Raw genomic sequence first — 25,923 nt, forward strand, 5'->3', positions numbered from 1 at the left:
CCCGCAGGAGGCTGCTCTACGCGAGAGAGCTGGCGCCGGGTAATACCAGGAAATGGCCGAGAGATGTCCGCCACGTCTCCACGTATTCTACGGAGATGGGTACACGACATTTGGCGCCTGTACGTGTGGTGAACATCAAGTCCACAAGACAGCGCGTGCAGGGCGGGAAAAGAGTGTACAGTGAGTGATCAGACAGCGTGAAAATCCACCTGGGACAATGGTTGGATTCACATATCCACCTAGACTGTATGTCTGATCTCATCAAGGCAAGGATGCAACCATTCCATTCCCACGTATCCAACACCTATCAGTTTCATGGTTCAGCTGATAACGCATCGCCGTCTCCCGTCCCGCAACCGGATTATATTTCCCGTCGGGTCACCCCTCCCCCTTCCACGTGATAACACACCGTGGTACCCCCTCCTTTTCCTCCCTTTCGCCATTTTGCCATCGGTGATCTTCGTGTTGCGTCGGCAGTGTTCGGGCGGGCACGGTGATAGCCTGCGCGGGCAGGCTGCGCAGACGGAGCGGCCGCGTGGCCCCGTGTTTGTAAACAATGCTGCCGCGCAGTTTGACAGTTACGTGCGCGATGTGTCATCTACCGAAAGGCATGAACCTTGTGACAGGAGAGTGGCAGTGTCGGAACACGTGCACGTGCGCGCCACTGAGGCGCAGTGAGGTAAAGACAGAAACTGCTGAGGGTGTGTTGTTGTGGGACAGGGATACATCATCAGAGCAGATGCATAGGGTAGCCTCGAACACAGCGAGTGCCGTGTACCGGGAAAAAGGGGGATGTGACGAGTGTAGATGCTGCTCGGTCAACCGCGTCGGGTCGATATACTGAACCAGAATCCATTGTCGCCGAACTTAATTGACTGGGACACGCCTACGAACTCAGCAGCACCGCCAGTCGCGTATGCGGTGCGGGTTGCCACAAGGGCCGGGCGTAAAGTGTTGCCGGAATTTAACGGGCTTGTGCACGAAAACCCACGGGAGTTTGTGCGATGGTGTGAGAGGTGTATGTTACAGTGCAGTGTACAAGCAGAGGAGTGGACACAATGCACGAGCGAACAGTTGCGTGGGCGAGCTAGTGAGTGGTGGACTCTATGGGGGCGATACGATATGCAGTGGCGGGAGTTCGCCACGCCTCTCATGCAGCGATTTGAAGACCGCCAGGCTGTCTTGAGCTGCAAGGCCCGTTTCTACGGCGAGGCGCAGAGGGACACGGAATCGGTGGAGAGATTCCTGGCGGGCAAGTTGCAGCTTTATTGTCGCATAGCCCAAGGGGAGGCACCGAAGCAGGCGTTGCCGGACGTGACCGTGTTAGTGCGGGAAGAATTACAACCCATCCTCAGGCCGTATTGCAACGGGTCTGTTGAAGAATATGTGCGACCACCCCAGTGTCGCCTTGGATGTCCGCAGGACACGTTCCATTTGCATTAGGACTGCCCAAGACGACGACAACAACACCAACAACCAGCGGGAAACGGGCAGCAGGGGGTGTAGGACCAACAGTTCTGCCCCCCACACCACCTATCCCCCTTCCCGAAGCCACGGCCGAGACACACATAACACTGGGGCAGCTCACCAACCCAGACGACCGGCTGATGCGGGTACCTGTCACTCTGAACGGGAGACCGACGGCTGCTCTCGTAGATACAGGTGCGAGACACGTGTTTGTGGCCCAACACTTGGTACCCGCCAGCGGACGTCACACCGAGACGCTGCGCACTGTGCCTGGCCACAAGCACCGGAGTCGGGACAGACATCGGGGACGCCAACATAACAGTGAGTGTGAGGGATATGGTTACACAGACGGCAGCAGTTGTAGTAGAGGGACTCAGGGAGGACCTAGTGCTCGGACAGCCTTGGTTGGTGGAGCATGACATAGTGATAGCACCAGCCTCTGGGCTTGTGATTGTCGGAAAACATGAGCGCCTGGCAGTGTATGCACTAGGTAGAGCACCACCTCCCCCGAGAGAGCCCACGAAGTTAGAAGATGTGGACAATGATGTACCCCCAGAGTATCAGGATGCGTTTAGGCGGCTCATAAGGGAAAGGCAGAGCGTCTTCGCCACTGCCGACCCACTCAGGCGCACAACGGTTACAGAACACCGAATCCCCACTATGCACGACCAACCAGTGTATGAGGCCCCCAGGGGATATGGTTTCTGCGAGCAACGGGTGATACATGAGGAAGTGCACGAAATGTTGCGAGATGGTGTCATTGAACCCTTCAACAGCGCATACAACTCACGGATTGTCCTAGCTGCCAAGAAGGATGGGACCATGCGCTTCTGTGTGGACTTCCGTCTCCTGAATAGTGTCACCATCAGTTCTCCACCACCGCAGATCAGTGTGGACGAGGCCTTGGCAGGCCTGGGCAATACACGAGTGTTCACGACCCTTGACTTACGTTCGGGCTATTGGCAGGTGCCAATATAATACCCAGGTGACAGAGAAAATACTGCGTTCACGGTGCCCGATGGTAGACGCTTTCAGTTCTGTGCCATGCTCTTCGGGCTCAAGTGCGCGCCGGCCACATTTCAAGCTATGATGGCCCGCATACTGGAAGGGTACATTGGCCAGTTTGTGACAGCCTACCTCGACTACGTTGAAGCGTTAGGTTCACTGCTTCTTTCAAACTCCGCGCGTCTGCGCGGGCGGTGGCTCGTCGTCCCCTCCTTCCTTCCCACTCCTAGTGTATGCCTGTTTGTTTCTCGCCTCCCCTCAGCTCCTCCGTTCGGCGTATGCGCGCTGCGCGGCACATATGTTATAAAAGCAGTAGTTTCCGATTTATTCGGTCTTGTTCTTGTTCTTGTTCTCCTAGCATCAACTAGCTTGCCAGACCTCGTTTAGTCTCTTGTGAGAGCTCGAGTGGTTGTTAGCCAGCATGTAGTCAGTCAGTTAGACTTTAACTTTGTAAGACGTGCGCGACCTCGGGGGAAAGAAAATATAAGTTGGAGTAAGGCGGTGGCCCTTGCCATAATGTAAACGTTTATTGAATTTTGTGTGTTTTGTCTAAATACCCTTTCGACCGCCACCTGGAAAATTACTTTTGGTTTTCATGTAAAATGATTTAACTTCACTTGTTTGTAACTGTTCTCCCCTGAGTCGCCGACGTACGTAAAACGTAACGTAATTATTCATTTTAAGATAATGTAACTTACTTTTTGTAATGCACGTAATGCGCATAAGGCAGTGGGTTTTCTTTGCATTTTGACAACCTTGTAATTTGGTAGTTTCAATGCATCTACCGCGCATGTTTTGTACGACGATGCGCCGGCGTAAAATCTCACCTTTTTTTGTAGCCTTGATAATGGCTCGTTCTCTTTTCTGTGTGTGTTAAGCACTTGGTTTATTTGTTTTACGTAAATGATTACCTTGTTATTTATTTTTGTTAAGTTTTATTAAAATTTAACTATTGTTAAAATTTGCTGTTGTGTTACAAATACCCGTTCACAATCCTTGCCATGCTATGGCATCTCACCCCATCCTTATGCCTGTAGGCATTACAACGTGATCGTGTACTCCAAGACCTGGGAGGACCATGTGCGGCACCTGTCCCTGGTCCTGGAGCGGCTCGAGACACACCAACTGACCTGTGCCACACCGAAGTGTCACATTGGACGGAGAGAGGTGGAGTTTTTGGGGCATGTGGTGGATGCTGAGGATAATCTGCCGGACCCGATGCACCTGGCGAAAATTGCAGAAGCTGAACCCCCTAGATCCTGCAAGCAGTTGCAGAAGCTCTTGGGCCTCGCCAACTGGCTGCGGAACTATATCCCGCAGTTCTCCATGCTCATTGCCCCCCTGACAGATCTTTTGTCACCACAAATGTGCTACCACTAGACACCGGCTGCACAGAAGGCGCTGGACAGCTTGAAGGCGGCTTTTATCCGATGCCACACTCTGTCACGGATAAACTCCGAGAGGACGCTGTACGTTCAGATGGATGCGAGCGCCGAGGGGGTGGACCGGTGCTTTACCAACGTGACAAAAAATGGGAACAGGTGCATAATCGACTACGCCAGTGCGAAGTTCGGCCACGCTGAACGAAACTACCACAGCAATGAACAGGAGTGTCGGCAGTGGTATGGGCACTGAGGAAGTACCGTCCCCACCTCGAGGGTAGGCAATTTGTATTGCGCACTGACAACCAATGCCTTACATGGTTGCGGACCCTCCAGGGGCGGAAAAGCAAACTCGTGAGGTAGGCGCTGTTTCTCCAGTCGTTCGACTTAGTTGTGGAGCACGTCCCAGGAGTAGAAAACGAGCTGCCGAATGCCCTGTCACGGGACCCTGATGAGGGATCGTGCCTGGAGGTCGAGGTATCTTGGGACGAGATACTGCCACCTGGCCGTGAGATGGATCACCACCACCCAAGGGAACCAACCTGCCGCCTGCTTGCTCTAGGTGTGGACGACGACCCGCCTCCTTAGGACTTGGTCGAGCTGAAACGACGGGTGCACGATGCACAACGCACCTCTCAGGACGCTGAGCGCAGACGCGCGAAGCAAAGAGCGGAACCATGGACTACGAGGGATGGCGTGCTCTACACACGAGGAATGGGACCTGTTCAGGAGTGGCGCACCTATGTCCCACCGGAGGCACGTGAAGCGTTGCGCTTTATGCATGATCATGACCTGGCCGGACACCCTGGGGCGGACCAAACACGGCGGGCGGTCGGTCAACACTACCACTGGCCCGGCATGGCCCGGGACGTGTGGGAGTATGTGAGGACTTGTGAGACGTGTCAAAAGCGAAAAGTGTGGCGGAGCGACGGGACGGAGCAACAACAACCTCGCATTCCCACTACCCCTTTCCAGTCTATTGCGCTGGACGTCATGTGGCCATATCCCCGCACAGCCCGGGGCAAGAGATTCCTGGTGGTAGTGACCGATCTCTTCACCCGCTGGGTAGAAGCTTACCACACCAGCAACGTTCCGGCCAACACCATTGGGACAATATTGCAAACAAAATTCTTCCCGCGTTGGGGCTACCCGAGATACCTGCTGACGGACAACTCCAGCCGATTCGTCGGGCGGCAGTGGCGGGAGATGTGCAACTTGTAGCATTCGAACAACGGACCACTCCTGCCTACCACCCCCGAGCCAACCCGACGGAGAGGCGAAAGCAAGAGTTGAAAGTCCAGATGCGCATAAGGCTGGGTAGCGACCATACAAGTGGGACAACCATTTTGCAGAGGCTCTGTTTTGCATCCGTCGCAGAACCAATGCAGCCACAGGAATGACCCCGGCGGAAATGGTCCGAGGCCATAATTTGCCCTTGCCAGGAGAATGGACAGCCCACGGGGTAGCCGATGAAGAAGAAGACCCAGAGGAGCGCTGTCAACGGCGAGAGGCAGAAATCACAACAGCACGCAAACACCATATAGGGCCTATAATAGCCAGATAACACCGCAGACGACCCGAATGCCACTGGAACTCCAACCTAAAGAACTGGTATACGTGCGCACACAGCCTCTGTCCAGCGCGCCGAAGAACTACAGCCCCAGATGGTCGGGACCACACCCGATCCTTAAACGGCTAAGTAGGAGCACCTACCTAGTCCGCCTGGGTGGACGGCGGGTGCGAAAAGTGCACCATGACATTATACTGAGAACAACATTCCCAGGAGAAAATTTGGTCTCTGAAGATGTCACCCTAGTAGAAGTGGACGAAACGCCTACTTCAGACGACTCGATCACGCCCCGAGGCATGCGGGGCATGTTCCATGCCACCCCCAGCCCAGAAACAGCGACCCTGGAAACAGCAGGAAGCTCGGCCACAAGTCAGTGGCAACGCCGTCGGAGACGCACGACGCTGACACAGATGTGACGTCACCGGGATGCCCGAGGCAGGCGCCGATGCGGCGGACGAACAACCTCTGGTGACCGAGCCGGACAAGGAGGAGGCAGCTGAGCCACTCTCCCCCACCTGAGGTGGATGGGGACATGGTGCCTCCCTCGCCGATGCAGAGTTCCGAGCCACAGTCGAGGAGCCAGCTGAGACGACCCCGAGATGCAACCGACGCCGCCGCCGAGCCCCATGCTTCTTGGCAGACTATGTCACAGGCTCGGAGCTGGACACACTTGTGTACGACGACCCGGCGAGTACGTGGGAGAGGGCGTCCCTATCCTGCTGCCTCGGGTGGAAGCACGGACGGCCTAGACCCGGGCTTATCTGGGGGGGGGGTAGGGGTGCGTCTGATGTCATACCTCCGTGCCTCTTGGTTAAAGCCAGGATCACAGCCCTGTCCGCAGTGCGCCGCGGCTTTGGGAATGACGTCACTTCCGCTCCGTGCGTACGAGAGCAGTGCGCCGGCGTCCTGGTCTCCAGTCCCGTGCGAGCCACCTTCGAGGCTAGACGTGGCCACGAGACGCTCCATAAACTCGCCGCTAGTATCGCTTTTGTTTTATATTGTATAGTGTGTTTTCATCTCTTTTATCATGTTCTTTACCGTGTGCGTGAGTGTTGTTTTAATTTGGCGTGTCTGCGGGCCAAAACACGTGGACTAACATAACTAGCCTGCACCGCACAATTCTCCAGCGCGCGAGACATCCCTCGGCAGCTACACGGGCCGGACGGTCCACCCCTGCCTCCCCGCAGGAGGCTGCTCTACGCGAGAGAGCTGGCGCCGGGCAATACCAGAAAACAGCCGAGAGACGTCCGCCACGTCTCCACATATTCTACGGAGACGGGTACGCAACAATGTGGTGACGGCAGACATTTGCGATTCAAATTTAGTGCGAAAATCCAATTAATGATATGTTCGGCAAGTCGGTAATTCAGTTAACCTGGATGTAATATTCATCGGAAAGACCAATTATGTTACAAAAAAAGGGGAAGGACATTACATTTCGAATCTATATATGGCTATATGTTTGTCAAGCATAGCTGCGGTCAGGATTAGTCTATAATGTAGACAATGTCACATGAACTTTTAAGAGCTCTACCTCCTCCTCTCCATGCCCAGCAAGAGGGCAGCAAAAGCTCTTCAGCGACGTGTGAGCGCTCTAGGCCCAGAGGGGTTTTACCCCCACCTGAGACCCACCACTGCCTTGTCCCGCAACCAGGGATAAGACAAGATCATGGTTGAGTTTGTGCAGAGTGCTTTTGAACCATGGCCAGATTTTCACAGTAAGGTTATCTGAAAAGAAAATGACAGAAAATATGAACCCAGGAGTGCGTAAATAATATGTGAATCGCCCTGGCAGCATAGGTGTGTATGATTTGGGCATTATAAATTGACAATCAGAGTTTTGCCAGTTTTAAGTTTTAAGATGCGGTTCCCAGGATTACCAAAAGAGGGCATCTCTTTAGAACCCCAGGCATAGAAGCAAGCGTACTTGTTTTAATTGTGGGCAAAAAAAAAGGACACATTAATTTGTCCTAGTAGAGAAATATTTTACACTAACTTAGGTTTGTAAAACCAGACTCCCTAGGTTGATATTATCAAGATTGGTGAAAATGGGGCACTTATGAGGGATTTTAAGCGCTGAAGTTAGGGAAGTAAATTGAGGTAAGCTGTCCCCACAAAAAAAAGTTACCAGCATTAATGGAGCCTAAATACCCTAAGCTGCTCTTTCAGCGAGGCTGGGGCCAAACATAACAGTAATAAAAAAAAAGCAATTGGGTTTAGCCAAGAGGTCGGGTACCAGTGGCAACAGTAGGGAGAATGGACACAGTTGTCTTTTAACTGCGGAAATATCGGGGATATATCTCGAAAATAGAGCTTTGGTGCAGGGCACCTTATGCGAAACTAAAACAAAGGAAACAGTAAACGACATTAACAAGTAGTAAGGGATTTCGGGTGAAAGGTTTCGTGAATAAGATATAAGTAGAGTTTATGTTAAGAAGACACTGGGGCTACCACCAGATTTGCCATTTAGCAATATTTTATGCATGACCCAAATGAAATCCATGATAGAGAGCATGATGGAGGTACCCGGATCCGAGGTGCAGGTAGCCGATGGCTAAAGTTTTAAAGTTAAGATGGGTGTGACTAACCATGTTAAATTTGAGTGTGAGTGGTGGAAACTCTAGATTTTTCCTAACTTGTTTATTGACATAATTTTGGGACAGGACTTCCTTATGACCAAGGCACGGAAGTTGAGTTTTCTGTTTGTTCACAGGCATAAGGTAAACTTTCCCCCAAGTGGGGATAAAAGGAAATGTGTTCAGAATAAATGGTAGAGCTATTGAGTTTAAAGAGGCGAAACAAGCTAAGAGTATGAGTTTGGAAGAATTTTCCAATGCGGTGACTACAAGAATTGGGCAGTGTGTATTCAGTGCTCTCCTCCCAAATTACAAGCCTTCAGGGAAATCATAATACCTGGAGTAACAAGGAATGTCCTCAATCTCGGTGTATGCTTCACTGGCATTCCTTGTGAATAAAAAAACAGAAGGAAAATTCAGGTCAGTACTGGATTATCAGCAGTTTAATGCCAGGATTAAGGTGGTTTTATTCCATCCTGGAGGAAAATATATTCAAATACTTGGGGCAAGCAAGTTGTTGTACTATTCTAGATTTGAATGCAACTTTTCACTAATGTGAGCTGGCTGAAAATAGTATTTATTGTACCGGTTTAGTGACTCCTTGGAGCGTCTATGAGCAGCTCCAAGTGCATTACTAAGTAAACTTCAAGGCACAGTGCCTTTCACATGCAATTCAGAAAGTGCTATAAGAGTACCAGTTTAAATGTCATTTCATGCTTGGATATGTGTGTGTACTCAGAGAATTTTGAAGAACATATTGAACATGTCACGTTGGTTTTGTATAAATCCCAAGTTCAGCTAGGCTAGGCAAGAGATACACTTTTTTGAGTTTTTAGTGTTGAATGTAAGTTAAGCGATGAACCCCAAAAAAATAGCTCAGATAATGAACTTTCCTGTGCCTGACAATCTCCTTGGGATGATTGGCTATTTCATCCTGCACAAACAAACCAAAACGGCAGCATTTGTAACATTCACCTGCCTGCCTTTTCAACAGAGCTAAAAGTGGCTAAAATATGTATGCTATGGATTACTCAAACACTAACTCATGCTATGGAGTGAAAGACTAACCAAAACCAAAAACGAAGTGCAGTAGTGCAACCTAGATTGAGAAGTGTAAACTAGGAAATATAACTAACATGTGCCAATAGAATAAAGCTTCGAGGCACCAGTCCAGATGCTAAAAAGCAAAAAAACTATATTATTTATTTATAAACAACATTCTGCAAACATATAAATAGTGAAGTACAACACCTAGAAAAGATCTGAAGAACGTGGTTGTTTTATTAATTTAAATTTCTCATTTCTGTGTTGAAATTAGACGATTTAATATTACGTTGCTAGCAATTTCAACAAAGATCATGGCGACGTAAAATTACGTCGGCAGACATAGAAAATAATCTGAAGATCACATTTTTATTTTACTTTACAAACATATTAACAAGTTTTATTTTTCAGCCTTCTTCGCCTTCACTGATGCTTGCTGTGCTTTTAAAACTTTAACCACTATCTTCTGTTCTTCAATGAGGAATGCACGAACAATCCTATAAAGAAAAATTTCAGTGTTTAGCAGCCACAGATTAAAAATAAATAACTATGGATTCTTTACAACAAAAACACATTTTTACCTAAGGCCCACGCAGTAAAAAAATTTGTAACAAATTGTCATGAAATTTAATTAATTTAAATAGAGGATACTTTCCAAACATATACATTAATACTTCATCAATAAATGGCCTATACCACCTCTAGCCACACAAAAAAAAAGCATAAGTCATGTAAAACTAAGTTTTAATAAGATGTACTTAATTTTCTTTGCTTTCATACATGTAAGTTATTAGCTTTAATAAAAAAAAAGGCATGAATAAATTTCAGTAGGTAGACATTTAGGGAATAAAATTATACAATAAAATTACAAATATAATTTTTGTCAAGAAGGTAAATAAAAAAAAATTACATTTTAACATTTACTAGACAGGTAAAACTGTATACAGATTTATCTGATGACTAAAACATTCCAAGTGAAGACAATAAGCAAGACCCCATAATGGATCCACCCACTCACCCACATTTTGAAAGACGACCAATTCCAGACCCTCATATTGCCCAAGTTATGCTTCACTGAATACTAATTTTTGAGAGCACCGTTATTAGCTCTGCGTGTTAACGAAAATCCTTCTAGATGACAGGAAACTGCCACGATTGATCCTGGCTATCAGCTATTTCTGAAGGCAGACTTTTTCAGCTGTAACCAACACAGAGCTGCCAACCTCAAATCACACCCATCAGTAATGGCAATTAGGTATATGAAAAAAGTACGTGTAAATCATGCACGATAAATTTTTCCTGGGGCATTATAACACACTCACAAGATAAAACAACGACAATAATATGCAAAAGAAAAAGAAAAATATGAATACAATGCAAATTAATACATAAAAAAATCTATTTGAACAATACAATCATCTGAATATGTAAGAAATATTAATAATTTTACTGGATATTTTGAATCTTCAATTCAATGTATTCAAAGTTAAACTTTAAAACAACTGTCTTTTTATTTGCTTCTTTTATCCTGGTTCGATAAGAAATGTCATGTAAACAAACAAGACAAACACAAGGACTTGTAAACAATAACTGCGTTCGTTACTTTCGTTTCTTCAGATGTAGCGAAAAAACGAAGATATAGATTTATTGCTAGTCACGGCTTTAAAATGTTCTGCATGTTTCTTTGATTCAATATGCCGTCTACAGTCATCCCTTTCACCATGTGCAATCGAAAAGTCACACGTGCATACATTACAAAACCGTGGCGTTCCAAACATTTGAAAACGACAAGCATGGCCATTCTTTTGAATATTTAAGTCGAAAGTTCTGAAGACTTGCGTGTTTTTTTTTTTCTTTCCAGATACACATTATTCTGTCACACGCTTCATTTCTACAACCGGCACTGAAGAACACAACACTATCGAAAAACATAAAAAAATTTCACGTCTGTAGACACGACAAAAACCGGACAAAAACACTATGATGAAAAAAATGGCTTTCAAGAAATAAAATAACACAACACAGGTTAGCCAAAGTACCGTACAAAAATTATCGTGATGTAAGTAGCCTTCAAACGATAAGTCCGAGGATATGTACTAGTTGTATCGTACAACGGACGTAATACCATCCCATTATTATTTGAAAACACGAGAATTAATTTACTTATTTCGACAGTACATCGTACATGCGCACACTTACTAGTTCCGTTATTTGAGCAACCAAGCGAAGTATTCAAACAGCGTTCACGAAACACGCACAGCAGAAACGTAAATTTTTCCGTTACCATGCAGCACAAAGCCTCGTTTCCGTAATAAACTAGCGATGTTCCGTAATTCCGTAATTCGGGGTTAAAATCCGTAATAATTACGGAAAATCCGTAATGGTTGGCAGCTCTGCCAACATTACAAAACCAAATCCATAGTAATTTTGGACTCCAGAGTACACATCTTACTATAAAAATTACCCCTTAGAAAACAGTAAAAATTTAACACTCCCCCCCCCCCCCCCCCCATTTAAATTTAGCCTATCATGTTAAGGTTAATCACTGGCTGGAAGTTATTCCACATTATAATCTAATTCAAGTCTTACATATTCATGGTGAATGCCATTAAATAAAGTCTCCAATGTTATACTCCTACAGTTTGATGCCTAGCAAATAATTATGTAATTGGAAAACTTTACAATAAAAAAATTACGATCATATTTTAAACTAGTCCCATTTTCCCCGTTGGCCATTGTACGTTAAAACCTAAAGGAAAATAAGCCAATTTTATTTTGTTCCCTGTATACAGTTTCTACGTCATGTTATATTTCTCAAAATTGCAATGTACAAAAAAGTTGTAAAAATCACATTTTCCCACAACGCCAGAGTTAAATCCAGGGATTACGTTCCAAGCTCCATATGGTATTGTTGACGAAAATAATAAAAATGGACAGCCAGAGTGGGGAAAAAACAGTGTTATTTCTTACGCTGACAGCAAAAGTCAAGAATTTGAAAAATTATTTACAAGTAGCAAAGGTTTGGTTTAAAGTAATATTTAAGTTCCAATGTGGGTTTTTCCAGGTATGTAATAATTCCATTGTAATATAAGAATTCATACTCAAAAAATAATTTTTTACATTTCTTATAAGTTTATAAGACCATGATTATGTAACAGGTCTATAAATATGGAATTTATACATTTTTACTGGACTGCAGAAATTAAGTGCTTTTCTTTTGTCTTTTCATGTATTCATGTAGTACATGAACTTTGTTACATATAATTTTTTTTTGTTAAACCTCATAGGAAAACTATACGATTTTTCCTCCCAAGCTTATTTTAAAACGTGGAGAGTACAAATATTGGAACAATTAATTTACGTGATTTTGTGACCAAGAAGGCCTACACAACACATCATATAAGAATTAATACTAAAATTATATAATTATCGTGACGAAAGCACTTCATCAATTAAACAACACTGAGATTGTATTAAAAAACCATATTACATTTTGGATGCAACTGTAAGGAGGACACCACCATGTTGCAATCAGAACACTAACAGCAACAAGCCAAGGTCCACCTTTGAATACTATAGCACTTTTCCTATCCACTTTCACTCTGATGAGCAGGAGGTTCAAAAGAAAAGTGCAAAAAAAAATATTCGAGCTTCCATTTTTTTATCAACGTAAAAGAAGAAAACTCCCTCCCAATAACCCTATATCTGGAAAAAAAAATTTTTGGCTTTCTAAAGCTAAATAATTATTTGATGAATAAATATAAAAACCAAAGCAGGTACACACAAGCAAGAATACACAGACTTTCCAGTCTCGCAAGCACGAAACACCCTGACGGCCCGCCCATAATTTCATACACCTATTCAAGCGTTGAGTTATCATGCAAAACAGCCTACCTAATATTTTGAAAGCACTAAAAGAATGACATTAAACTATGCACAAAATGAACAGTGTACTGTACTAGTGTGCAGGCGGGTGGCTCAAGGACAATGACTTCAGCTTGATGACACTTCCCTCCCCCACCCTACCCCCAAGTTTGTGATTTGCTTTCAGAAGAAAATTATTCACCGCAACAAATTTACAATGCCGACGAAACAGGTTTAAATTTCAAGGCATTGACTAAAAAATAATCTGGCCTCAAAAGAAGAAACCAGAGCTCCGGGCTTCAATTGACCTTGCAATTCACTACCTCAAACAATACCCAGGCTACACATACAGATTTGATGTCTATTGCAGTTTCAAGTTATTAACAGTTCACTGAACCAAAAGAAACTGACTGATTTCTTCAGTTATGACAAATAATTTTACTAATTTTCTTCAACAATTTCTAGATTTTATTCTGTTCATTGTTTGTACTTAATTTAATTGTGTAGTGTTACAGTAAAGTAGAGAACTCTGTGTTTTTGCCATAATGTACTGTAATTTCATTTAGTTAATGAATTTTTTTTAATGTGCAAGATGTTGCCTAATTTTGTTCCTGCAAGATTAAACCAAATCAAAAATAATTATAAAAAAATTATTAATGAGTTTTTCACCCAAAACTATTTTAGATTAGCTGGATTTTCGGATTAGCGAGACTCCACTGTATAAACTGAAGCAAGTGGTCAAAAAAACAAACTTAGAAAAAAAAAACACTAGGATTTAAGTTTTCTGACTTCCAAAACCTTTGTTTTATTTCATAAGCACCAGTCCGTCAATTTGTTACTTTTTAGACTTTCTAGACCAACAGACACCGTGCAGTTGACCTGTCTGGTTCAAACCACAGCCAGAACTGGCTAATGAACACAATACAATAACCTAATTCTGTCTCTGATGTGAGGAGGACACCACCATGTTGCAACAAGAATGTTTGCTGCAACAAGCCAAGTATCCGCCAACAAACAATATAGCACTTAACCTAACCACTTGCTCTGTACAAGCAGGTAGCTGAAAATAAGTGCAAGAACGGGTGTTATTTCAAGATTCTTAAAGGCAATTTAACAGTAACTTATATTACAAAAATAATAAAACTGCTTTTTATTAATTTCCTGATATGTTTTCAAATATTTTCTAAAATGGTGCTGTGATACTTCAAGTAGTTTACCATTATAATGAATGAGGTACTAGGTTTGTTAGTTATATTCAGAACACTTGAAAACAGTGTAAATGGCTGGTTAGGTTAGCAGCATACAAAATCTTTAAATAGTGTGGCTGGTTGATTAGGTTTGTTTAGATATGTTAACAAAGATAATTATGAATTACCAATTTAAAACATAACTAGGTAACTAAACCTAACCTACTATCTCATTACTGCTTTTAAGTATTTTTAATTTAGCAATTTTAACCAAAAAATCACAAAATGTTATAGCAACCCAACAAAACACAGTAAAACAGTAAACTACTTTTTGGTCCTTAGTCATGAACGTAGAAAAAAAAGTCTGCCTTATAGTTTCACATCTAAAGACATTGCATCTGCAAAGTGCAAAAAAAAAAAAAAAAAAAGATATTCGAGCTTCCATTTTTTTATCAACGCAAAGGAAGAAAACTCCCTCCCAATAAACCTAATTCTGGAAAAAAAAACTTTGGCTTTCTAAAGCTAAATAATTATTTGAAGAATAAATATAAAAACCAAAGCAGGTACACACAAGCAAGAATAATCAATTTCCTTGTAACAATAAATAACAAAAACAGCACACTATGTTTGCAAACTTTACTTTCTAAACATTGTTTTTCAATGTATAATGAAAAGGCAGCAGCACAAACAAATCTATCCTGAAGACTCAGGCTTTAAGCACAGACTTTCCAGTCTCGCAAGCACGAAACACCCTGTCTGCCCGCCCATAATTTCATACACCTCTTCAAGCGTTAAGTTATCATGCAAAACAACCTACCTAATATTTTGAAAGCACTAAAAGAATGACATTAAACTATGCACAAAATGAACAGTGTACTGTACTAGTGTGCAGGCGGGTGGCTCAAGGACAATGACTTCAGCTTGATGACACTTCCCTCCCCCACCCTACCCCCAAGTTTGTGATTTGCTTTCAGAAGAAAATTATTCACCGCAACAAATTTACAATGCTGACGAAACAGGTTTAAAATTCAAGGCATTGACTAAAAAAGAATCTGGCCTCAAAAGAAGAAACCAGAGCTCCGGGCTTCAATTGACCTTGCAATTCACTACCTCAAACAATACCCAGGCTACACATACAGATTTGATGTCTATTGCAGCTTCAAGTTATTAACAGTTCACTGCACCAAAAGAAACTGACTGATTTCTTCAGTTATGACAAATAATTTTACTCCTTTTCTTCAACAATTTCTAGATTTTATTCTGCTCATTGTTTGTACTTAATTTAATTGTGTAGTGTTACAGTAAAGTAGAGAACTCGTGTTTTTGCCATAATGTACTGTAATTTCATTTAATTAATGAATTTTTTTTAATGTGCAAGTTGTTGCCTAATTTTGTTCCTGCAAAATTAAACAAAAAAAAAATTATTAATGAGTTTTTCACCCAAAACTATTTTTGATTAGGGGTCGTCCATTAATCACGTGATGTTTTTTTTAGCAAATTTTTAACCCCCCCCTCCCCCCTAGTGATTTGTGGTGAGGTATAAGAATTACCCCCCCCCCCCCTCCAATAAATCACGTGTATTTTTTTGGTATGAAATATTTTTGCTGGCTACGGCGAGTCAGTCGTCGCTTTTCGGTTTAGTAGAAATCGCGTGAAAAAATAAATACACGTGATATCTCTCTACACCCCCCCCCTCCCCCTTGTGATATTTCGTGATTTCCCCCCCCCCCCCCCCCCTCTTTCCAGCCTCACGTGATTAATGGACGATCCCTTAGCTGGATTTTCGGATTAGCGAGACTCCACTGTATAAACTGAAGCAAGTGGTCAAAAAACAAACTAGGAATTTTCTGACTTCCAAAACCTTTGTTTTATTTCATAAGCACCAGTCCGTCAATTTGTTACTTTTTCGTGACTTTCTAGACCAACAGACACCGTGCAGTTGACCTGTCTGGTTCAAACCACAGCCAGAACTGGCTAATGAACACAATACAATAACCTAATTCTGTCTCTGATGTTTAAGGCTGTGAGGAGGACACCACCATGTTGCAACAAGAATGTTTGCTACAACAAGCCAAGTATCCGCCAACAAACAATATAGCACTTAACCTAACCACTTGCTCTGTACAAGCAGGTAGCTGAAAAGAAGTGCAAGAACGGGTGTTATTTCAAGATTCTTAAAGGCTATTTAACAGTAACTTATATTAGTTATTAAAATTTATTTTATCCAAGTCATAGAGATGACCAGATGTACATTTAATCAGCAATACTAAAGAATAGCATCTATACTGAACAAAAATAATAAAACTGCTTTTTATTAATTTCCTGATATGTTTTCAAATATTTTCTAAAATGGTGCTGTGATACTTCAAGTAGTTTACCATTATAATTAGAGTCAAGATTTTGTGGTGTTATTTTTAGACAAATTTCGGTGTTATATGGTTTTATTTTTTTGCTCAAAATACCCACGGCAAAATTTTCTTGCTTTTCTGTACGACATGCAAATTTATTAAAACAAATATTAATAAACACTAAAACCTCATGATCTAATTACAATTCAGTTCATTTGCAAATTCATAGATAATTAAGTTCATTTGCAAATTCATAAGTTCAAACTTTTAAATAACTACTAAAAATTTCACGACTTAATTACAATCACATACACTACAAAATTACACAATTAAGCACTTCCAAAGTTACTATCAAGACGGTTTTATTAAAATGCTATCATAGTTAAATTTTCTGCATTTTCTGGAGCGAGACGTTGTCTTCTGTCACTAACTACCAGTGAGTACCTGGAAAATGAACGTTTTGCATCAACATTTGATGTTGGGAACCAGATTGCCCTTAAACTGGCTTGAGCAAATTCACTGTAGTCCCCTTTAAGGGAGCAAAGTACCTTTGCAACATCAATTTGGCTTGTTTCTGTCAATGAAAGTTCATCCTCAATTATTTTTTTGAAAGCAACATAGCCATGCATGAATGTATCAATGGGAAGATGGGAAACAGAAGGCAAGTTATGCAGAGACTTCTGTAGGTTTGCATCTTCTATGCTAACCCTACTCAAATTTCTTGGGTTTAACCGCAAATTAATGGCATTAAAGACTCTTAGACAAGGATGTCGTTTAACAGATGAGTTTTGCCTCAAACGCTTATGTTTCTCACTCGCGACATGTTTCACAAGCGTATCGCGTCTCTCGTAGTCTAGCCTGCAGTTACAGAATTTGCACATTAAAATTTTATCACTGATATAAAATCCTTCACTGGAAAATTCTTTCGATCGGTCACTGGCAGAAACCTTAGTTTTAGGCATTATCAAAAAATTTTTAATCACATAGGAAGAATTTAACCTCTCAATACGCAAAAACTTGCCGTGCTGGAAATATCAAAACAATGGAGAATAGATGCGAATACAAACGCATACCGAATACCAACATACGTACGTGAAAATTAAAACCGACATAAACATGTACTATTTATTATTTTCAATCATTACGTTAAGCAGGGTTAATTTTATTTTCGTAGCCTACGTACTTTATTTTAAATAAACAGTAAAAGCAATGCGCTTTAGTGTGTAATATTTTAATGATTAAAAACGTATTCTTAGAAAAACATATTTTGGACGTTTGTTATTTTTGTATTTACAGAAAGTGAACGGCGGCCATTGTATCATAGTTATCAACATCTTAAATTATTATGGTACACAAGATTACCGTTTAAAGAAAGTATTACGTTAATTCCGAGACTTCATTTTAAAATCTATAATGAATCACCGTCGCATATAATATATATGGCTGCTAGTTACTGTAAGAAATATTTGCTTGTGCTGAAGGTAGTGAATTGTCCTTACAGAATGGAAAAAAAAACCGTAAATAATCAGGATAGACGAACTTTCGTGACATATCGCGGATTTCGCACAATTTCGTTTTATTTCGTGTTTTCAAGCGGTTTTCGGTGTTATTTCGTTTTATTGTGCATTACCATATAATCGTGGCTCTAATTATAATGAATGAGTACCTAGGTTTGTTAGTTATATTCAGAACACTTGAAAACAGTGTAAATGGCTGGTTAGGTTAGCAGCATACAAAATCTTTAAATAGTGTGGCTGGTTGATTAGGTTTGTTTAGATATGTTAACAAAGATAATTATGAATTACCAATTTAAAATATAACTAGGTAACTAAACCTAACCTACTATCTCCTTACTGCTTTTAAGTATTTTTAATTTAGCAATTTTAACCAAAAAATCACAAAATGTTATAGCAACCCAACAAAACACAGTAAAACAGTAAACTACTTTTTGGTCCTTAGTCATGAACGTAGAAAAAGAAGTCTGCCTTATAGTTTCACATCTAAAGACATTGCATCTTCTTATTCCTTTAAATTACCATCAAACAACATTTTTCTTTAACATAATTTATTTTTAAAGATGACACAATCTTACCTTAAAGATTAACTGGTTGAAGAACCTAAATTTAAGTTCAACAAAAACTTATAAAAAAAACCTTTTTTTACACCTATTTGTTGCAAATATACAACACAAAGCTTACAGATCAATTACAATGCAAGGTGATGTTTAAACACACAGATTAAAAGCTAGCAAAAATCTACCCCTAACTAACCTTTCTTTCACACACTTGTGACACAGTACACCTCCGTAAGCCCTCTTCACAGTCTTTTTCCTTCTGCACATGCGTGACCTCTCCATTGGCCGAGCCGGCTGGATGCCCCTCAGCTTATCTTTGCACTGACCACATCTGGGGATCTTCTTGGGCTTCTTCAGGTACTGATAAACCAACTTCCCTCCTGGCGTCCGAACTCTGCGCCACACAACACGGGAATGGATGGCATAATATACGGTACGAGGGTAGGTGACTTTTTAAAAAAAGTGTCTGAACTGGCAAAATATTTTATTTTAGCATTTAAAATTAAGTTATTTTCTTGTGAAGCATTGATATACATATAAGCAATTTTTTCAACTGTAAATGATATTATTTTCCTCGAGGTATGTCAATATAACATTTCTGCCATATTTGCATCCATGTACTAACACGAATCTCAATAGAATATGCACATGCCCGAATACGCCTGGAGACACATTCCTTAACTTCGGTATCATGGAATGGTGTCCAGTTAAGCCTACAATTTCAGAGCGTTTAGAATTCATACACCTAATAACAATCTCTACTAGGTATTATTAATTTTACTGAAGAAATTGTGGTAAATCTGTATTGTACGGATTAGCGCCAAAAAAAATCGTACAAATATGAAATAACTTTCATTATATGCTCTTTTACGTCCTCTTTTCAGAACCGCCTGCGGAGATTAAAAATTCCAATTACTTTTGGAGTTATCGCCGTTCTTATTTTGCAGTACAAGCCCTATGTAATCATTCGAGCGTCGCCATTTTATATTTTGCCGTGTGCGCGTGAATGCCTAAATAACAGAAATTTTCCATTAGGTAAGGTTAGTTACATGATAAATACTTCAAAATAAACGGAAATCAAAAATAATATCAATTAATTTTACTTGTATAGTTTGAAGTATTTATAATGTAACTGACCTGACCTAACAAAACGGGACAAAGGTAGATTAGGTCAGGTCAGCTACAGTATAAATACTTTGAAACTGAACGGACATTAAAAATAATAAAAATTAATTTAAATGGTTGTTTAGTTTTAAAGTATTTATAATGTAGCTGACCTGACCTAACAAACCGGGAAAAAGGATGAACAGTAGGAACTCACGTAATTTTCTTTTTACGTGATGTAGTCATTCAACTACGTTGCGAAAAAAAAAAAATCATACTTGTAAACAAGCAACAATGGTGAACGCGGGAAGCCTACAATTCACTCATCTTTCTGGACACACCCGAATACTCACGTTGGCAAGCCTTCTTTCAACAGACGAGAGGCAAACGCCCGATCGTGCATCTTCTGTTTTTTTTTGTTTATTGTAAATAAATATGCAAGTCATGAAAACTAATGGTCAATTAGGTTATGTTAGCTACATTATAAATACTTCAAAACATTGTGAATGGTTGATTTGGTTAGGATAGCTACATTAAAAATACTGTGAAATCATGTAAATGGTTTCCTAGCGCTGGATAGCTACATATTAGAAAGTTATTTGCTAAGCAACCATAAAATGATTTTACAGTTTTTTTAATGTAGCTATACTTACCTAATATAACCAACCATCCACAGTGTTTTAAAGTATTTTTAATTACTTCTTGCTAATTTTAAGAAAAGAAGGCTTGCCAACGTGAGTATTCGGGTATGTCCAGAAGGATGTGTGAATCGTAGGCTTCCCGCTCAACGCCGCATCAGTGCACATCATGAAAATTAAAAAATTCCATATCTCCTAAAGTATTTGGAATTTCTGATCTCCGCCGAGTTTAATGAAAAGAGGAAGTTAAAGAGCACAGAATGAAGGTATTTTCGGATTTTTAAATATTTTTTTTAAAAAAATCGCCAAAAAATGACTATTAAAAAATTCGATATCTCCGAAAGTAATTTGAATTTTTTATCTCCGCAGGCGGTTCTGAAAAGAGGACGTAAGATAGCATACAATGAAAGTTATTTCATATTTGTACGATTTTTTTTGGCGCTAATCCGTACAATACAGATTTACCGAAATTGTTTTACATTTATAATTATTTATTTCTATTTTCTGTATTTGAAAATATTTCTAGATAATTCAAAGTTTTTTTCTACATGGTCATTACAAACCAAATTTAAGAACAGTTGACTGATCATGACAATTTTTTTTTGGCGATTAACAAATTTATAAATCTACATTAATCTGATTGATATAGATAAAAGTGTGAATTTGTATAGTGCATACTTTTGAATAACTAACCAAATGAAATTCGTGATACTGTACATCTTTTTTTTCAACCAACATTAATGTGCACAAACCATGCTAACGATTTATAGGAGAAACTCCAAAATATGCCAGTTTTTCAATTACCGTTTACTAAATATAATATTCTTTTTCATTTTTAATCTCTTTCCCTTAATTTCATGGCCATACCCACAAGACTATTTCTTCAAATTCTATTGAATAAAAACGTTACATTAATTTGAAAATTGAAAAACTTATCTTTGTTATGTCACTACACGACAGGTTGTGATAAGGTCCCTGTCATTACCGAGGCAAGCACAGCAGGGACTCACACACATGGTCTTGCACGCGTTACTGCGCAGGCGAACATTAAAACAACGGTCCATTGGTAAATTAAACCGTCTTTATAGTTGCGATAAAAAAAACACATGTAAGCATACATGCAAAACATTTTCATTACTAACAAAATTGGCAAATATTGAGAACAGGGAGACACCGAAATAAAGGCAAAATAACCACCTTACCATAATATTCTAACATCGCACTAGTTATTGTATTTATATCTTACAACACCAGGCAATATATTCCCTATGAAAATTATGTCGTGTTTAATATTGCAAGGAAAACTTCAAAAGGTAGTGCAGGAAAGGTTATGGAAAAACTAACAGCGAGGTATATGGTAGGAAAAATAGACGAGTTGGGATTATACGGAGGGGTCTCTCCTGTGAGACGCAGATGGCCGGGCCGCTAGAGGACTTGGTGGAGGCGGTGGATGAAGGTAAGCAGGTAGGTGCCAACTTTAAAGATTTCAAAAAGGAGTTTAATAGAGTGTCACCCAAAAGGGTGACGGAGAAGGTGGATAGGAAACAGCAGGCGGGGGTGGGAAAGGAATGGTGGGAAGAAAGGAATTTGACATCAGGGGTACTATAGGGGAGTGTTATGGGACCCCTTTTTACATGCTTTATATTAGCTTCACCTGTATGTTTGTCTGTCCGTCTGTAACTCTTTCGACTAAGAGTGAGTGACTCATCACTGTAAAATGTCCCACCCATTTCATTACGTTCGTTAGCCGAGCGGTCTAAGGCGCGCGACTTCTGTGACGTCAGCTTTCGGATTCAGCGATCGTGGGTTCTACTCCCGGCCACGCCGAAAAAAAAAATGTCCCCCCCCCCCCCCCCCGGTAAATTCTAATATTATATCCATACATCTAACTGCAAATGATTCGTAGAGACTTTACCATTTCTTTGTGACGTTGCAACTCCAAATAGTTATCTCAGATGGTAATAGGTAGTGTCGGTAACTCATTTCCCTATAATAATTGTACATAAATATAGTTTAAAAAACAAAAAAAAAAAAATGCTTTTAAAGAATATCAAACTAAAAAGTTAAAAATAAATATAGTTTAAAAAACTAAAAAACATGCTTTTAAAGAATATCAAACTAAAAAGTTAAAAATAAATATAGTTTAAAAAACTAAAGAAACATGCTTTTAAAGATTATCAAACTAAAAAGTAAAAAATAATTTTAAAATTAAATTTATGACAATAGTATATAAGCAATACTAGTATAAATGAGAAAAAAGCATGGGGCGCTTAATATTCAAAAAATATGGCACAAAGCGCCTCAAGCTTTTTTCTCATTTATACTAGTATTGCTTATATACTATTGTCATAAATTTAATTTTAAAATTATTTTTTACTTTTTAGTTTGATAATCTTTAAAAGCATGTTTCTTTAGTTTTTTAAACTATATTTATATTCTTAATTATGATTAATATAGGAGAGGAAATGTGAAGTAGACTGAGATTGTTCATGAATGATTGCGTGATAGATGAAACCGTCTGGGAAGCAGCACACATAACTGATGATTTGGAAAAATTGGAGGGTTGATCGAGGGCGAATGGAATATGGATTAATATAAACAAAGATAGATAGATAGGTTCACAAGGAGAAGAAATGTAGCTAAGCAAGTATGTTGTAGGAAGGGGAAAGATATTCAAGAGGCATAGGAATATAAATACCTGGGCATAGCCCTACGGGGCCATATGGGTTGGGGAAAGCATGTGCAGCAGGTAGTAAAGGAGAATAATAGGACACTAAAGGTGACAGGAAGGAAAGGAAAAGAAAAGGCATATTCCACATTGGTGAGGCAGATGGAATATGCTGCAGCAATTTGAGACATGTAGCTGGGGAAGGACAAGATGGAAAGGCAAGGTAATTTTCATATATTGTAGCCATTTCATATAAAAAAAATTAAAAAATTCAGAAAATGGGCATTTCCCTTCCAGTTCTAAAGACTTACGCTCTATTTAGCTATATAACTGTGTTTGCAAATACCAAGTGGTTTCAGAGAAATCACAGTTTATAGGTTACATTATCTAGCCAGTGCTTAAGCATCGCAACTTGAGAAACCCAAGATTCACACCAGTCCATTTGGAGGCCTGAAACAGTTCCGAAGTTCACAGAAGTTCCCCGCTCGCTCATGCAACTTTGATAGCACATAATAAAGGGAAACTAAAGAATTGTCGCACTACATTACAAATACTTTTAAAAAGTGTGTACAGTTGACTAGGTTAGATATACTAAAAATACTGTCTATTATGTGTGTTTCAGAATACTTTAGTCAATGAATGTATTATCCCTGTCCAGGATTGACAGTTGCGTTTGTACGCGCAGTTAGGACTAAGGATATCTAAAAATTTTATTTACCATTTACTACATCACACAAATTCGAAAACTAAATATAACACAATGTTACACATGAAGAAACACATGATCGGCAATGCAATGAATGCAAAAATGGCGATAGCAGTGTCAATGCATAGGTTTTATAATGTAACCTAAATAAGAAATAACTCAAAATCAGTGGAAATTTAACAACGCTGTTTACAGAGTCAAACAAGGTACATCTGAAATACTGAAAACAACAATTGTCCGGATTTTATTGTTTTATTTACGGAAAAGCTACTACGTCAGAAAAGTATCGAGTACGTATTTGAAACGAACACTAAAGGAATGGGTTGAATAAGGAAAACAATGAGGAACGGGGCCTACTTTCCAACGGGAGGAATCCCAATCGCAAGCGTGTCGTAGTTATTTTTGAAAACAGCTTTTCATGCCAGTTTGTTTACATTCACAGAACCTTGCCTAATCCCATACCTCATGTGCAAGTGAAGAAATAAACTTATACCCAAGGTCCAAAACTACATTTCCAGAAACATTATTATAAATATTCTCCAATGTAGAATTATTTCACTTACATTCGTCTTCGGTTACTTTTAGTGTTATACGACAGGCGTCGCCTATACACTAGACGTTGGACCATTTTCACCTAAAAAGAAAACGACAAACTAAACACAAATACCACGACAAATGCAATAATTATAATTTAATAATATATAAATTTGATAAATACTGCAATCTGGGCTATATGTAATGTAGATTATAAATAATATAAAAACATTACCTATCACCACACACGTTTTAACCGGAAAGAGGAACTGATCATAGAACAAATATTATGGCATAAGGATAACAGATATCGTATCCGTGGACAAATGTTTTCTCTTTTGCGTAAAAATGTCACTTCGGAATTAAACATCTAGCATGAAAGTGAATGGTAGTTTGATAATATGGAATGACAAAATGCTAAATTGTGTGTAATATGGTTCCCCAAATAACAGTAAAATAACAAAAGTAAATAACATAAAGCATTACCGTTCATTTTAAAACTATAACATGGCCAAATTGAGTGTATTCTCCAAAGAAAGACAAATTTTGTCAATAATTATTACACAGAGAAAAGTACGTAGAAATAATAAGTAGTCAAATTACATTTTTGTACAAAACCGATCATAAGAAATAGCATTTTTGGTTTGTAAGCTCTGCCATCAGCCGGGGTTTCGGGTGCGATTCCTGCGGCGAGTCTAAGGAGCTGTACGTGAAAATTGGGGTGTTTTCCGGGAGCGCGCCAGGCTAGCTCTGTCGTCTAACGGTATGTGGGTTGATCGGCCCCAGCGTGTCCCCTAGACTCGGTGGCTTGACTTAGAAAGTAGCGACGGCCGGGTTAATCCCTGCACTGTAGAAAAAAAACCGACCCGGAGTCGCGTGGGGAGTTGCGTTGAAAAAGGTATTTGGTGATGACTATAGTTACCAGTCGTGAAGAATCAGAGAGACAAAACTTGAAGGCTCCCTACGGTACGCGCACGTCCGCTCCGGGTCGCGAGCTGATCAGAACTGCCTTAGGGGTTGGCGTGCGGAGGGGGGGGGGGGGGACACTTCCTCCGTGCGCCAAGGTTACATCGCTCGTCTCATTTGGGTGGAGGCTTGGCGATGGGTGCGTTCCACCAGCAGGAGCTAGTACTGCGGGCTGAGGCCGGGCTAATGGCCATCGGTCGGTACGACTTCAGCTCAGCTTAAATAACTGAGCAAAATTTACTTCGAATAGAATTTCAACATTTAAATAATTGTTTCATTTTTAAGGGATGTTTAATTGATAAGTGCAATATAATCAGCACCAGTAACATCACCCACCCTGGCTTTTTATATCCAAATTGCAGATGATGATAAATGGCACCCCTGCATGGGAAACAATTTCGTGAAATCCATCAACTTTGCAAGAATTTAACATGAAACAGGACAATTTGCAAGAAAACAGTCACATTTACATACATAACGATTAAGGGCAGACAGACCAGTAGGCGCGAGCCACCGACATAGAGTATCCCTCCCCAGAGACATTTCAGGTAGGTGATGCACCTGGAAAATCCCTCCCCAGCTTACTCCCATACACCCCAACAACCAGATTCCAATCACCCCCTTAACCAAAACGACTAGGACCAGCCTCCTCGTTCCTTTTCCGTTCTCGTTATTGGTCTATTCATCCCCCTCCCAAATACCTGCAACAACGAGCTTTGGTGGACTTCGGTGGACTTCGGTGAGAAACCTTCTAAACCCCATGTATGTTCGTGGTGTAGGCGCAACGGCC

General features: G+C 40.6%; 1 protein-coding gene across 1 annotated transcript; it reads right to left on the reverse strand.

Annotated features, from left to right (window-relative positions):
- Positions 1-9,394: 9,394 nt before the first annotated feature.
- Positions 9,395-24,476, reverse strand: LOC134543094 (large ribosomal subunit protein eL34-like). The gene is made up of 4 exons (XM_063387881.1): positions 24,403-24,476; positions 24,197-24,267; positions 18,714-18,911; positions 9,395-9,541 (listed from the first exon to the last, which is right to left on the reverse strand). The coding sequence occupies exons 2-4, from the start codon at positions 24,259-24,261 to the stop codon at positions 9,445-9,447; spliced, it is 360 nt and encodes a 119-aa protein (XP_063243951.1). The 5' UTR covers positions 24,262-24,267; positions 24,403-24,476; the 3' UTR covers positions 9,395-9,444.
- Positions 24,477-25,923: the final 1,447 nt, after the last annotated feature.

The sequence above is a fragment of the Bacillus rossius genome (genome assembly GCF_032445375.1).
Source record: "Bacillus rossius redtenbacheri isolate Brsri chromosome 9 unlocalized genomic scaffold, Brsri_v3 Brsri_v3_scf9_2, whole genome shotgun sequence".
Classification (NCBI taxonomy): Eukaryota; Metazoa; Arthropoda; class Insecta; order Phasmatodea; family Bacillidae; genus Bacillus; species Bacillus rossius.